Source organism: Mytilus trossulus, chromosome 2, assembly GCF_036588685.1.
Source record: "Mytilus trossulus isolate FHL-02 chromosome 2, PNRI_Mtr1.1.1.hap1, whole genome shotgun sequence".
Classification (NCBI taxonomy): Eukaryota; Metazoa; Mollusca; class Bivalvia; order Mytilida; family Mytilidae; genus Mytilus; species Mytilus trossulus.
In genome coordinates, this window is record NC_086374.1 from 70,794,364 (window position 1) to 70,809,595 (window position 15,232).

Consider the following 15,232-nt stretch of genomic DNA (forward strand, 5'->3'; position numbering starts at 1 on the left):
AAACACATGAACCCTATTTTAAAATACTGAGTAAATTAAATATAAGCATTGATGATTTCATGTTTAAATTACAAAATTATACATATGGGCTAACAGACAAAACACTTCTTCTAACCAGGAGACACGTTACATTCAAATTTAAATTATTGAGGAATTGTCCTTTTTGTACTTAATCAATGGTAAAGTCAATAAATTCAAAAATGCAAAATACTGTATCATAACATTTCGAAATGATGTCAATGTAACCTAAACTAACCAAAGAGCCAACGAATATTTATTTTAAATAAATAAGGCCGTTAGTTTTCTCAATTGAATTGTTTATATCGTCATTTTGGGCACTTTTATAGCTGACTATGCGGTATTTGCTTAGCTCACTTTTAAGACCGTACGGGGACCAATAGTTAGTAATTTCTGTGTCATTTTGGTCTCTTGTGGAGAGTTGTCTCATTTGGCTCTCGTATCACATCTTCTCTTGTATAATCCCTCATACATATAAATCAGACCTACAATATACTGCTGTTTTGTTATAATAATTTAGACTCCGAATAATAACATTTTTTTATTGATTGTAATTTATAAATTGTTTCAGTCCATTGTTAACATATCGGGACATTATGCATTTACTGGTAAACACTGCAAGAGGTGATCTTCTACAAAATAAAAACAAAACGAAGTTTCTTGAAAATGCTGCAGGATTTTTAGGTAAGTATTAAGATATGTTCATTTTTTGTTTTATGATAATTAACAAATGATTAAGGACTCTTGAAATAAAGTTAAGTTTTGAGGTCCAACAAAATATATCCAAGATAATGATGGTGCTACTATAATAAGGTTGATCGGGACTATTATACTGTGCATAAACTCATGCTTGAATTACCGTGCACACGAAAAGTTTGTGTCGTAAATTCTATTTAATATTCTCAATAGTTTGATTGATTAAAAATGTTAATTGATTGTACATCTGTCACATACAAATCATTATCGTGAGTATCTGTGAAAGACTTAAAGTGACGTTTTACCCAAAGTCACCATTTTCCTGCCAACATTTTGGGTTTAAGGCAAACTAATTTTTATCCATATCGATGACCTATATATGTTTTTTATTTTGCTCATTCTTTGGAGCTATATCTCATCTTATTATATTATTGAATTTTTGAGCCATCTGATATCTTTTGCCCCTCTCTGGTAACTTTAGACTAGAGGAACAACAATTATCAAAAAGTAAATCAATAGCATAGTATTTCGGGCAAAAGTAAGTTGAAAAAAGTTTTTTACATTAATTATGATTGAAATTCTATTTCAGTATCATCATACTTTGGATTTGGTTTACTTGATATTGGCGCCCTCGTCGAAAGAAGCAAAACCTGGAAACTAGTTCCTGACAGACAAAGTTGCCTTTCAACAGAAATTGTTGACAATCCGTAAGTAACAGTATACATATTCAATAAATGTACAGGAATTTTATTTATCACGAACGGCAAAGCAGTGACAACACACTTGTCACCATGTTTATAGACGGATACCATAATCAAACTATTGAATAACAATAAAGATAAACTATTGCCGTATAACAGGGTTTTTAAATGAAACAGAACCATCTAAAAGTGAACATTTAAGAAAAGTAATAGTCATTAGTTTCAAATGACGATCACATTTTTGATAATCTAAAATATACCTTAGGAAACCATTACATTTTATTGTTGCCTGACTACCTTTATTGTGTTGTATATATATATAGGAAGATGTGGTATGAGTGCCAATGAGACAACTCTGCATCCAAATAACAATTTATAAAAGTGAAACAGTATAGGCTAAGGTACGGCCTGTACCACGGATCCATGGCATGTTTGTTATGTGAAATTATAAAAGACTCCGGCGAATTTGCCTAAATTGTTTGCTCGTTTTATATGCAAAAAACTGAGACAAGACTAGACACGGTCTATTGTAAATGTGTATATATGTGATATATGATGATATCTGTAAACTGAAGTATTAATATGATCGATAGTTTTTTGTTTTAACTTTTAGACTGAACAAACGGTCCAAATATTTTGTGGTTAAGGTCAGTGGATGCAATGTAACTTATGTAGAACATGTTGAAGTATCATTAATTGTCACCCATCAACACGCAGGACAGATACAGTGGACTCTGGTATCTCCGCATCGAACAAATTCAATAATCCTTCCCGGCAGAATTCTGGATCAGACGACAACAATGAACTTAACTGTTTTAACCGTCCAAATGTGGGGAGAAAATCCTGAAGGTTACTGGAAATTAAAACCCAAACCTATGTTTGGTAAAACTCTAAGTAAATTTAAGCTATTTGAATAACAATGTATAATGAATGTTTCGTCTGAAAGATCAATATCTTAAACTAATTTTAAGATACTACAAAATACGGGACAATTATGTATCCAAAACTAGAAATATTTATGTATTGTCCAAAAATTTGGGTTACCAGTTCACCATTCACCAAATTGCTACGCACATTTCCTACCCCGAAGACAAATAATAATAGTTTCATCCTCACCAATACTGCACAAAATATCATCGTAATTTTATTTACAAAACTTTATACTAATTGTTTGATCACGGAATAAAGAATTGACCACTTACTTGAAATCTTTACATATACCCAAACGTCCTTTTTTTACTAATTTTAATTGCTGTATAAGAACTCTCATTAGATGTGCACTATAAATACACGTTATGTAATCATCATGGGTTTTGATTGGTTGATAGCCAGTGTGTTTGTCACCAATTTATATTGTTATCAAATGAAAATCGTTCATTTTTTAATGCCGCCGGGGTATTTGCAAAAAGGATATGCCTTTTTACCCTCTCTGCCGTGGTATTTGACACTGGACGCTTGTAATTATACATAAACTGCAGAAATACCACAAAAATGTATAGAACACTTTCAAATTAATGTAAAATATCAAGTTAAATAATATCAATCATTTTGCCAAATACACCTTCCTTCAAGTCAGTTCACTTTAAATTATAGATTTTAGTACATTTTCTGATGTTTAATACATTTTAGATAAAGGTACTGTAAAATCAGTGAAACTTTTGATTCATGGATATTGTTGTGGACATAAATGCAAATTACAACCTGCACAACAAGGTAAAATATCTTTATTAACTTAGTTAATGTCAGCAGACATGTGTTTATGGGTTTGTTGTATAGTACATTAGAACCTGTGCAGATTGAGATAGAAGTCATTATATTAAGGTTAATCCTATGTTAATAGTTTTTGCAACATAATTTTCTGATAATTTGCCAAAATGAAGATTTTAACTTGCCTTTTTTTTTAGATATAATAAAAAGTACGGGTCGTCTATTAAAAATTGCCTCAATTTGGTTAGGTTGTTAATGAAAAACCACATCATTAAAAATATTGAGGTAGAATTTTGATTTTAATCATGAGAAGAAAAGTTTGATTATACTTTTTACGTAAAAAATATGAAAAATGGTGTAATCGAACTTGTTTTCTTGCTACAAGTAAAATAAGAATCCCTATTAGTCTAGTATATTTTGTTTACTGTAAGAGTTATCTCCCCATAAAATGGTCCTTTCAGAAAATGATTCTTAGAAAAAATAAAAATGGTATTTGTTTCAATATTATGTATAATACAATACATTACCAAGTTTACATGAATAAACAGTTAACCATTTAATTTGCAACTATATCTAATTTTGCAGAGTTTGGCAAAATAATAGACCGATTTTGTACTGTTATTGAACAATTCAAGATGGTGGTATACCGTGAATCTACCTTTATAGTTCATTAATGTAAATAGAAATTCATAGCGATTGTACGAATTGCAGTTCAGTTTTGCTAGTTTCATATTTTTGTTTATAATGAGATAACATTGTATTTTATTTCTTTTATTATACTGAGCAACAAAAGAATTGATACACTTATTAATTATCAAATTTCAGGAATAAGGTTTTTACAATAAAATAAACAATAAAAAATTAAGAAATAATTCTTTCATGCCATTCTCTATGCTCATTTTTACATGGGTAGGCATTATATGTGTTAATATCTTAATACCGAGCGTAAGCGAGGTATTAATTGTTTACAAATATGATGCCTTCCCATGGTCAACTGAGCATAGAACATGGCACGATAGAATAATTTCGATTTTAATAGGAATATTTTGAACTTTTGTCTTCGAAGCGGACCCATAGCAGACGCTCGAAATGTCGCCATTTTCATTTGAAGACAAACATGTCTTTTAAAAATCATCAGTTTATCAATAAAAAAGAACATAAACCTTCAAACTTACTTTTAGAATGTATTTAATTAATCTCCTAGAGAGCAACACCAACAAAAACGTCCATTTTGATCTCTGGTTTTGTTCAAAGTTCATCTGACGTTGCTATTTCAATTGTGACGTCAAACACGTGCAGCCCATATTCTATACATTAGTTAGTTACATGGCTTTGTACCCAAAGTTAAAGAAGAACGTCATATTACAATGTGTGAATGACTGACAAGGAATTAAGCATACTAAAAAAAATAAAGTACAGTGTTGGCACAATTTATATATATATATATGTATCTGAGTCAGTGACAACTCTAGAACAGATGTATCCATCGGATATCATCAATGATGGTGATACATGGCTGTGTACATAATGTATATACAACTCGTCTAAACATCAACCCAACAATGTTAGATCTGTAAATTTGCTTTCGCAAAGTTTTGGTTCTTCCCTTGCCGGAATTCGAACCCATGCTACTGTGATATCGAGTCACCAAATCGCCTGCACTGCAGCCGTCCCGCTAGACCACACGACCACCTGGTATATACAAGATATGTAATATGTTTAGACGAGTTGTATATACATTATGTACACAGCCATGTATCACCATCAGCTAAATTATTTATAGTAAAGGATCCTACAAATTAATGCAAGATACAGTCACAGAAAATAATTATATTCATAAGTACGTCTTAGTCAGTGACAACTCTACAACAGATGTATCCATCGGATCGCCATCAATGATGGTGATACATGGCTGTGTACATAATGTATATACGTTATAGATAATGCATATTTTAAGGTTTTTCTTGTCGTAGAACACACCGAGGGGTGTCAGGATTGATCAAATGAAAAACCGACCGGAAGAAGGTCTTTCTTTGAACAATCCTGACACCCCGAGGTGTGTTCTACGACAAGAAAAACCTTAAAATATGCATTATCTGACTTATATACCGTCAAAAATATATTAATTTTATAAAGATTTGTAAAATTTAGTATCCTTTTTTACCGACAACACTTAAGTGGGATATTCCTTTCTAATGCGTTCAGGTTTTATTAAGCCCTGCTGCTCATTTAGAATGTGAAATAAAACTCACTAAATAATTTAGATATAAACCTTGTAAAAATGATTACTCATACACAATAAAAATATTACTGTAACTGTATGAAGTAAGACACAAATGTATTGTTACCATCCGATAACGGTGTATGACAAATACAAGACACATTGTAAGTAATTTATTGTACCACTTAGCTTATTGAAAAGGGGGAGGGGGTATGTTTTTTTTCTATTTGTTATGTTATTTCTATTGCGGAAAAGTGGTTATTTTTTTAACAATTTTACTTGAATCGAATGAAAAATTCAGAAAGAATAGTCTTTTGAATAATGATACATTTTATTAAAAGATAATCAGGATATAATTATATACTCTCCGCACCCGACCCTTTCGTGAGTTACGTTGATGTTATTCAATAGAATATAAGAATATCTTATGAGTTGATCATTTGATAGAGTAAAAGGTATACATAAATTTTTAAAAGTTTAGAACTGACACGAAGACGAATATAAATACATGTAGGCCACAGTATGATTTCCTATTCAGTGTGTATCGTTCTGAACATGCATGAAATATTTGCCACTGGACGTTGAGCAAGCCACCAAAAATCAATCAACCTATTCAGTTTGACTCAATAAGATTTTTAAAATCTTACACACGAATATGTTAAATTTGGATTTATTTTATGAAAGTCTACATTAAAATACATATGACACATATAATGTTTCTTTATTGTAGCGATAAATTAACAAAACTTCACGTACTTCACGTTATTTATTTCTAAAATTAAAATGCGGGACTACAATGACGATTTCTTTTATATCTATCATCGATTGAACTTTTAAAAAAAAGATTTCCAAATCGGCAACAAAAAACTATTAGACGAATAAAGTTTTGAAGTAAATCATAAATTGCATGTTTATCAAGGAAAATAATGACCTCGAAAAGGTCATTATTTTATGCCTTGGAGCATATATCATTGAAACATGGTATCGTCCGGGTTGATAATGAAAAAGAATGACCTGTCGTTCTGAAAAAAATAACTCCATATAGGTATATAAAAGATATGTAATATGTTTAGACGATGGCGATCCGATGGATACATCTGTTGTAGAGTTGTCGCTGACTCAGACGTACTTATGATAATAATTTTTTTCTGTGACTGTATCTTGCATTAATTTGTAAGATCCTTTACTATAGATAATTTAGCGGATCTGTAACAATAACATCTTCATGCCTTATATATCATGTACTGCAGTACGCCGCTAGATTAAAACTGACGAGGAAAGGTAAGATACGGCCAGCGAAAGCTCTATTATTGTAGAGCCCAGGTGGTCGTGTGGTCTAGCGGGACGGCTGCAGTGCAGGCGATTTGGTGTCACGATATCACAATAGCAGGGGTTCGAATCCCGGCGAGGGAAGAACCAAAACATTGAGAAAGCAAATTTACAGATGTAACATTGTTGGGTTGATGTTTAGACGAGTTGTATATATATAGAAAGAAAATTTACAGATCTAACATTGTTGGGTTGATGTTTAGACGAGTTGTATATATATATATATATATTTACAAACAAAAAGTTTCTTTTCAAGCGGTGTACAGAATTATATATTAAAAATTAAATACACAAAAAGAGTTTTAAAAGCAGCATTGTCTAGCGCTTTCATCCATATTGGGACTTTTCAAGACTATGAACGTGGTTATGAACGTCGTTATGGGGAACACATTAGTATTATGACCTAACGTCATTGTTCGTAAAATATTAGTAGTATGACGCAACGTTATTGTTCATGTAACTACTAAGCATTAAGCTTGACGTCAAACACTTTTATAAATTTTCTTTCTAGTTCTTTACAGTATTCTTCTGTTGGTTCCGTACATTTGAAGAACGGAAAAAAAATGAATTTTCCTCCCGCACAAATGTCTAAATGTTCGCTCAACGGAATTTGTCTGTACTCGGGTTGCCGTATTTGCTGTTTATGGATCCTGACCCGTTCACACTTACTATTTCCTGTTTGACCGATGTAGTTTTCTTTACAGTTGACACATGTTATACAATAGATTAAATTTTCTGATTTGCAAGTCATATTTGCGTTTACTGTAAATTTCTTACCGTTTTTGAAATATTTCGTACTGCCGATTTCTAAGTAAATATAATTGTCTCTGGAACATACTCCACAGCGTGAATCGCCACAAATTTGTACGGATGATATCTTTTTAACCATATCAAATCGCGCTTTTGTAAGTTGGCGTTTCAAATTTTTCGGTTGTCTTCTACTATAAATGATCGATTCTTCTGTTACCAAATTTTTCATTGTTTCACTTTGATGTAAAATCGGAAAATTCGATTGTATAAACTTGAAGGCATTTGGTAATGACGGATCATAAGTAGTCACAAACGGGAGGATATCATCATCGGTAGTATGTTCATTCGGTGTCCTTAGTTGATGTGTAGACATTTTATTTGTCCTCTCGATACTGTCATCTATAAGTTTTAATGGATATTTTTGCGGTAAGAGATACATCTTCAGTTCTTCTAACCTTCTTTCGCGAAGAGTTTTATCTAATACAATTGAACATACTCGTCTTGCCATACAATATGGAATGTTTCTTTTTGTATGTGATGGGTGGCATGATTCAAAATTTAAATACTGGTGTGTATCCATCTTCTTGTAATAAATATCCGTAATGATTTTATTGTTTGAGAGTTTAATTAAAATGTCTAGAAATGGGAGTTCCAAGTTACTACTTTCAATAGTGAATTTTATTGACGGATGCAATGAGTTAAGAATTTCATGGAATTTTTCTAAGTCGTCTGTTGATTTACTCCATAATATAAAACAATCGTCTAGAAATCTTTTCCACTGTTCATAAACATAAGTTTTGAATTCCTGTCCAAAAATCTGGCCAACTTTTTCGTATAGTATTTTTTCTAAATAAGCCATAACTAAATTGGCATAGGAAGGCGCAACTTTTGTTCCCATTGCAGTTCCTTTAATTTGTTGGTAGTATTCACCATCGAAATAAAAAATATTTTCCTCAAGGATGATTTTCAAAGCTTTTACAATTAATTCTGTATCGAATCTGCCGTCGACAATTTCTCAGTTTATTTCAACCCAATATTTTATTGCCGTTGTTACTAGGTCGTGCGGTATATTTGTATACAAGCTGGTAACATCAAATGTTGTAAGGAGTGTATTTTTCGGAACTGTTTCAGGTATATAAAGACTCTAACAGGAGGACCGCATCTCGAGGCCGGGGCACATTCAATTCTTTTTTAGTTTAGGAAGAGGCCGGAACAAACAACCGCCAAACCTAGATGCTCCAGCGAACTGAATAAAACTACAAATCGAATTGATCCGAAGGTTATTAACTTATCATCTACAAAACTTGACAATTCGCAAATAGACTTATTAATTAAAGGTTTTAAATTGACACCTACACCTACTCCAAACACAACTACCTTAAAATCGGATATTCAACAATTCTCAAGACGACTCCGCCTACGGGAATATTTCGGAAACGGCAAATTCGACGATGGATCACTTGTAAGGAACAAATCTACTTTCACTCCTAACACAGGAAGAGACGAGTATTTAGATTCCTTCATTGACACTATCTCGAAACTTCCGATCAATTATCATAATAAAAAACAGAATCTCTCAAGACGGGAGAAAAAATCACTAGAAGAATTAAAGAATAATCCGTCAATTATTTTAAAAGAAGCCGATAAAGGAGGAGGAATAGTTATAATGGACAAAATTTTTTATAGGGAGAAAGTTTTAGAACAGCTAAATGATAACGAATATTACACCAAGCTTCGTAAAAACAATGATAAAAGTATAATCAGAAAAATTAAAAGATTGGTGAAAGAATACTCAGAATCATTCACGGCTAATGAAATTGCTTATTTGTGTGACTTTACTCCGAAAGAAGCTTACTTTTATGGGTTACCAAAAATACACAAAAGTATTACAATCCAAACAGCTGTAAAACATCAGAATAAAAAGTACATTGAATCTCCCAACCCTAACGATCTAAAACTGAGACCAATAGTTGCTGGCCCTGAATCACCAACTCAAAGAATGAGTCACTTTTTGGATCTAATATTAAAAAAGTTATGTCCGCGAATACCAAGTTACGTCAGAGATGATATAGACTTTTTGAGGTATATACCTGAAACAGTTCCGAAAAATACACTCCTTACAACATTTGATGTTACCAGCTTGTATACAAATATACCGCACAATCTAGGAACAACTTCAATAAAATATTGGGTTGAAATAAACCGAGAAATTGTCGACGGCAGATTCGATACGGAATTAATTGTAAAAGCTTTGAAAATCGTCCTTGAGGAAAATATTTTTATTTCGATGGTGAATACTACAAACAAATTAAAGGAACTGCAATGGGAACAAAAGTTGCGCCTACCTATGCCAATTTTGTTATGGCTTACTTAGAAAATATACTATACGAAAAAGTTGGCCAGATTTTTGGACAGGAATTTAAAACTTATGTTTATGAACAGTGGAAAAGATTTCTAGACGATTGTTTTATATTATGGAGTAAATCAACAGACGACTTAGAAAAATTCCATGAAATTCTTAACTCATTGCATCCGTCAATAAAATTCACTATTGAAAGTAGTAACTTGGAACTCCCATTTCTAGACATTTTAATTAAACTCTCAAACAATAAAATCATTACGGATATTTATTACAAGAAGATGGATACACACCAGTATTTAAATTTTGAATCATGCCACCCATCACAAACAAAAAGAAACATTCCATATTGTATGGCAAGACGACTATGTTCAATTGTATTAGATAAAACTCTTCGCAAAAGAAGGTTAGAAGAACTGAAGATGTATCTCTTACAGCAAAAATATCCATTAAAACTTATAGATGACAGTATCGAGAGGACAAATAAAATGTCTACACATCAACTAAGGACACCGAAGGAACATACTACCGATGATGATATCCTCCCGTTTGTGACTACTTATGATCCGTCATTACCAAATGCCTTCAAGTTTATACAATCGAATTTTCCGATTTTACATCAAAGTGAAACAATGCAAAATTTGGTAACAGAAGAATCGATCATTTATAGTAGAAGACAACCGAAAAATTTGAAACGCCAACTTACAAAAGCGCGATTTGATATGGTTAAAAAGATATCATCCGTACAAATTTGTGGCGATTCACGCTGTGGAGTATGTTCCAGAGACAATTATATTTACTTAGAAATCGGCAGTACGAAATATTTCAAAAACGATAAGAAATTTACAGTAAACGCAAAAATGACTTGCAAATCAGAAAATTTAATCTATTGTATAACATGTGTCAACTGTAAAAAAAACTACATCGGTCAAACAGGAAATAATGTGTGTGAACGGGTCAGGATCCATAAACAGCAAATACGGCAACCCGAGTACAGACAAATTCCGTTGAGCGAACATTTAGACATTTGTGCGGGAGGAAAATTCAAAATTTTCCCGTTCTTCAAATGTACGGAACCAACAGAAGAATACCGTAAAGAACTAGAAAGAAAATTTATAAAAGTGTTTGACGCCAAGCTTAATGCTTAGTAGTTACATGAACAATAACGTTGCGTCATTCTACTAATATTTTACGAACAATGACGTTACGTCATAATACTAACGTGTTCCCCATAACGACGTTCATAACGACGTTCATAGTCTTGAAAAGTCCCAAGATGGATGAAAGCGCTAGACAATGCTGCTTTTAAAACTCTATTTGTGTATTTAATTTTTAATATATATATTACATTAATTTGTAGGATTCTTTACTATAGATAATTTAGCTGATCTGTAACAATAACATCTTCATGCCTTTTATATCATGTACTGTAGTACGCCGATAGATTAAAACTGACGTGGAAAGGTAACACATGCCCACCGAAAGCTTTTTTGAGAGCCCAGGTGGTCGTGTGGTCTAGCGGGACGGTTGCAGTGCAGGCGATTTGGTGTCACGATATCACAGTAGCTTGGGTTCGAATCTCGGCGAGGGAAGAACCAAAAATTTGCGAAAGCAAATTTACAGATCTAACATTGTTGGGTTGATGTTTAGACGAGTTGTATATATATATAAAAGAAGAATTATTCTATGGAATTCAAAATAAGTTTGATATTTTAAAAACAGATCTAGCATGCATGCATTGTTTAGCCAACCATGGCTTTCAATCATTGCTGTTATGTTTTCTAGGCTATTTTTATACGGTACATCAGTCAACAGCTGAAAAAAATAGCAAAGTATTAAAAAATGCTTTGATCTCTCTCCCAAATAGAGACGCAAAGGTCATGATGTAAAACCTATTTTGTTTGTAAGTACTGTCAATTTTTCCAAGCTCGAAACAAAAGTTGGTGTTTAAGGTAGATAGGGTTTCATCCTCCATCTTGTATTTAGAAATACCAGAAAACAAGGAAAAGATCTTTAATAAAATGTGTAAACTTTTAGAGTAATGGGTAATTCGTGTGTATTAACTTTCATTTTAATATAGAAAATGACATGTTATACATTGTATTATATTTATGGTTGTATTTCACAAAACACACAAAACTATTGTATGATTACATTTTTTCCAATTTTGCCATATAAGGGGAGGCAACTTAAATGCAAGGCCAGATAATTCAGGGCAAGGTACTTTTACAATAGAATATGTTGGGAATTTACCTATTTTATAATGTAGCAACACAACAGGTCGGTTACCCTATTTTTTTGGTCTTTTTCTAAACTGAAAGCATACATTAAAAGCTATATTCTCATATGTTATCTCAAAATTCTATGGTGTATTGTACGCTTTGTTGCAGAAAAATTGTTTTTTCATGCATAACCTTTATAAATTCTGTAAATTTTGAACAATGTGTAGCATTAAAAAAGCACCGTAAACCATTATTTTTTTAAAGCATGTAAAAAAACTACATTTACGCCAATTGTTAAAAAATCTATGGATTATATATTAGACACTCCATCTTACTTTAGCTAGCTATAGAATAAGATTAAGCCCGTTCAGTTTGTTATTATGGTTCTTATCTGGTCTTTATGAACCCTTTTTAATGTATTATTCTAATTTATCAAATGCATTCTTATACAAGTCGGCTTTTCAACTAAATGTAGGTACAATTAGAATACACCTTATCGCTATTTGTTCGCCATTACTCGATATCACACAGGTTCTCGTAAAATTTTGACGTCATAAAACAAAATGTCTGACGCCACAATGGAGAAGTGATTGTTGTATTCCTCAAAAGGTCAAACGGTCGCGTCAACCGGCCAAGTAGGTAAATAGCGATAAGGTGTATGCATACATATAGTCTCGTTTTGATTTAATTTAATCGTATTTGTAATGATGAAAAACAAATGGTCTTCAAAATGATCAAGTCTTTGAAAAAGGCAATAATTCTTGTAAAACAGTATCCAATTTGTCGAGTGTAAGATATATCACGTTTCTATGTTTCACATTACAATCACAGGTAGAAAAAACATAAACGGTATCAACTTTACTGCGTCAGATTCAGATGTCCACAATAAGTGATGCCCAGTCCACAATATGTAGCTTCGTGTGAAACAAGAAAATTGTAATAATAAAATCTTATCTGAGGAGTTTTTTAATGCTATATATATTATGTTTCAACTTAAATTTGATGCAACTATCTGCCATAGACGTTACCTTAATGGTAAGACATATACGTTTCAGCTCTTTGGGATTCATTATTTTACTTATTTGTTCTTTTGAATAACTTCAGTTTGTCAGTATAACGCAAACAAATCATACAATGAACATTTTCATTATCATGAATGAAGTCTTATAGCAAGGCCAAAATATGTAGCTGGATGTTTCTGTTTTAAGATATGGAAAATTGGACAAAATGGTCCCGATGGTCAGAGTGTACAGTCTCATGTGGAAATAAAACAAGAAGTAGAAATTGTAACGACAACAATAATCAAAGATATTGTTCTGGCAAAAATTTTGAGACAGTCCCATGCAACCAAAGTGAATGTAAAGATAAAAAAATACCTGGTAAGAATATTATATACGTATTGGTTCAGAATTAACACTGATTTTGACCATTTTGAGAAACTTGTTTGGTCATATAACTCATCATCTGTTTCGGTTCTTTTACATTCTTGGCTTTCAAATATTAAACTTTTGGTCTTCCAGATGTTTGCAATTTTTTGAAAAACCTGTCTTTTTTCAACCACTAACTATCTTGATTTCGATCGCTTATTTGTCTAGTTCCCCCTCTCTTATTTAGATCAATAAAACACCGGTAAACGCCTTGCGCCTTCATTCATCAACCAATTGAGGTATTACTTTTGAACAGCGATGTGCTACTGTTGTTTTTGTTCATAGATTTGAAATATAAATACTAGTATATTAAACATTAGACTTAAGGAAAATTTACCTAACTTGGATTTTATTATTTGGTAACGTTATTTTTGGTGATATAGCTCTCCAATTGATTCGGTTTTGATACATCCTCGGCTTTCAAATTATTGGCTGCGTTGAGGGATCAAGATGAAAGTAAAACCAGAAATTATAAAGAAACTTTTGTTTCAACTCACTGAGGCAAAGTTTGCCTTATCTGGATTTTGCTATTCTAAAATTAAAAAAAATTAAAAAAAATTTTGGTTATTTAGCTGTTCAATATTTGTTTCGGTTCTTATGCATTCTTGGCATTCAAATACTTGGCGTTGAGAGTTCCATATAAAGGTAATTATCCTGATTTAGAGTAATTTCTCGAAATTTGATTGGCTGATATTGTCGTTATAAATTTCAGTACAATTTTTTATCACGTCAATAGGAATTATCTCCCTTATTTATTACGTCAATTAGAATTATCTCCCTTATACCATTGACCTAATAAAAAAATAAAAAAACGATTGAGTTGCTTTGTAGTCATAATATTTTTTATTTTTCACAGTTTTAGATCTAATATCTAAAATATATTTGTTAAAATTGTCCTAAAATTGAATTTTAATATAATAATATATAATATAACAAAATCAGGATAAATTCGTTACACAGTGTTTAATTGTCCTAATACGGAATTTATCGGGTCAGATAAATTCTCGTATTAGGACAATTGCACACTGTGTAACTAATAATCCAGTAAATGCTTCGGATGCATACAATTTATATTACATTTTTTTCACTTGATACGCTTTTTTATGCTTTTTTCTAAAACTATAAATAGAAAATTATTTCAATATTTTTGTAAATATTGACAAAATTCATGAACTTCAACGACATTTAGTTGACGCAAGGTTGATTGATATTATGTGTTACATTGATGTTGTATTTTGTTTGTTACAGAGGTCCAATCTGGCGAATGTCCATTGCCATCTCTATTAATAAGCAGATGTGTAGAACAATGTTCGGATGACAGTGATTGTTCTGTAAAACAAAAATGTTGTAACAATGGATGTGGGCATACATGTGAGACGTCATTAGCAAGTAAGTATATATTAAATATCCAAACAACAAGTTGCGAAACAAAATATTTTACCTTAAGTCACTATTTGCGTTGAAGCATAGGTTTCTTTAAACTGATCTAATAAATCATTTCTCAACGTATCACAGTGCTGTAATATGTTATCCTGGTAGTTTTTATGGGCTTTTAATAGACTTATGAAATTGTGCCTTCCTTTTCATTCGTTTGTCTCCCAATATTTATCACAACAAAAAATGTGATGTGATTGCAAACGGGACAAACTCTCTGTTTGCAAAAAGTAATTGGACTACAAATGAATGTGAGTCACCAACAATACTTTTAACCATGCTTCTAACAGTTTACAGAGTGCTTCATCAGGTTCAGATATACACTACGTATAGGTGAAATTATGTATGTGAAAATGTATGAAAAGTAT

The 15,232-nt window shown here is 32.0% G+C and overlaps 1 protein-coding gene across 1 annotated transcript in view; it reads left to right on the plus strand.

Annotated features, from left to right (window-relative positions):
- Positions 1-15,232, plus strand: part of LOC134705972 (endoprotease bli-4-like) — a 38,234-nt gene that overhangs the window by 10,467 nt on the left and 12,535 nt on the right. Inside the window, exons 10-15 of the mRNA XM_063564684.1 lie at positions 590-702; positions 1,304-1,421; positions 2,029-2,309; positions 3,045-3,128; positions 13,212-13,382; positions 14,679-14,819. Coding sequence (XP_063420754.1) covers positions 590-702; positions 1,304-1,421; positions 2,029-2,309; positions 3,045-3,128; positions 13,212-13,382; positions 14,679-14,819 — 908 coding nt within the window. The remainder of the gene's footprint in view (positions 1-589; positions 703-1,303; positions 1,422-2,028; positions 2,310-3,044; positions 3,129-13,211; positions 13,383-14,678; positions 14,820-15,232) is intronic.